General features: G+C 68.0%; 1 protein-coding gene across 1 annotated transcript; it reads right to left on the bottom strand.

Annotated features, from left to right (window-relative positions):
• Positions 1 to 4: 4 nt before the first annotated feature.
• Positions 5 to 1,225, bottom strand: LRRC4B (leucine rich repeat containing 4B; the record flags this gene model as incomplete). The annotated part of the gene is made up of 1 exon (XM_015616957.1): positions 5 to 1,225. A coding segment is annotated over one exon (1,221 nt), but the record flags the coding sequence as incomplete, so codon positions are not given.
• Positions 1,226 to 1,230: the final 5 nt, after the last annotated feature.

The raw sequence follows: 1,230 nt of genomic DNA, 5'->3' as shown, positions 1-1,230 counted from the left end.
CGTCGGCGGCCGAGACGTTGAGCGTGGCGGTGGCCGTGGTGTTGCCGGCGGCGTTGGTGACCATGCAGGTGTACTGCCCGGTGTCCTGCACGGTGACGTTGGTGAAGTTGAGCGTGCCGTCGTGCAGCACCGAGATCCTCACCCGGTAAGAGCCGTGCGTCATCAGCGTCCCGTTGGGCGTCAACCAATTCACCGACGTCATGGCCGTGCCCGTCCGGCACTTCAGCTCGGCCGCCATGCCCTCGGTGACGTTGAGGTCGGCCGGCGGCTCCACGATGACCGGCGCGTAGCAGGTGAAGTGGCCCGGCTCCAGCTCGCCCAGGTAGCGGCCGCGCAGCGCCGGCGGCGCGTGGCAGCGGGCGCAGCAGCTGGTGTTGCTGGGCACCGTCTCCCGCAGCCACCAGCTGAGCCACAGCACGTCGCAGTCGCAGCGCCAGGGGTTGTGGTGCAGGTGGACGCGCTCCAGCCGGTGCAGCGGCGCGAAGAGGTCGTGGGGCAGCGAGGCCAGGTCGTTGTGCGCCAGGTTCAGCTCCTCCAGCGCCTTCAGGTCGTCGAAGGCGTTGCGCTCCACCGCCGCCACCCGCGCGTGCATCAGCCACAGCTTCCTCAGGCTCCCCAAGCCTTGGAAGGATCCCGGCCGCACCCGGCCCAGGCGGTTCCCGGAGAGCTCCAGCTCCTCCAGCCTCACCAGCGCCGTCAGGTTGGGGATCTCCTTCAGGTTGCACATGCCCAGGTTGAGGTAGCGCAGGTTGACCAAGCCCTCGAAAGCCGCCTCCGAGATGTACTCCAGCCGCTTCAGCTCGCCCAGGTCCAGCCGCCGCAGCGAGGGCACGCGGTTGAAGGCGTAGCTGGGGATGCTCTCGATGGGGTTGTTCCTCAACCACAGCTCCCGCAGCTTGGACAGGTACTCGAAGGCCTGCGTGGGCACCGTGGTCAGCCGGTTGTCGAACAGCTCCAGCGTGTTGAGGTTGGGCAAACCGTTGAAGGCTCCCACCTCCACCTTCCGCACCAAATTCCTGCTCAGCTGGAGGATCTCCAGGTGCCGCAGGTGCTTGAAGGTGTCGGTGCGGATCACCTGGATGTGGTTCTCCTGCAGGTTCAGGTACCGCGTGTTGACCGAGATGCTCTGCGGCACCTCCAGCAGCTCCCTCCTGGTGCAGATCACCCGGCTGGCCTGGTTGCTGCAGGTGCAGGCGGCCGGGCAGGGCGTGGGCGCCGCCGCCGCCGCCG

The sequence above is a fragment of the Parus major genome, unplaced genomic scaffold (assembly GCF_001522545.3).
Source record: "Parus major isolate Abel unplaced genomic scaffold, Parus_major1.1 Scaffold1661, whole genome shotgun sequence".
NCBI lineage: Eukaryota > Metazoa > Chordata > Aves > Passeriformes > Paridae > Parus > Parus major.
Note: the sequence above shows the minus strand (reverse complement) of the source record. Positions and strands in the feature narration are given on the sequence as shown.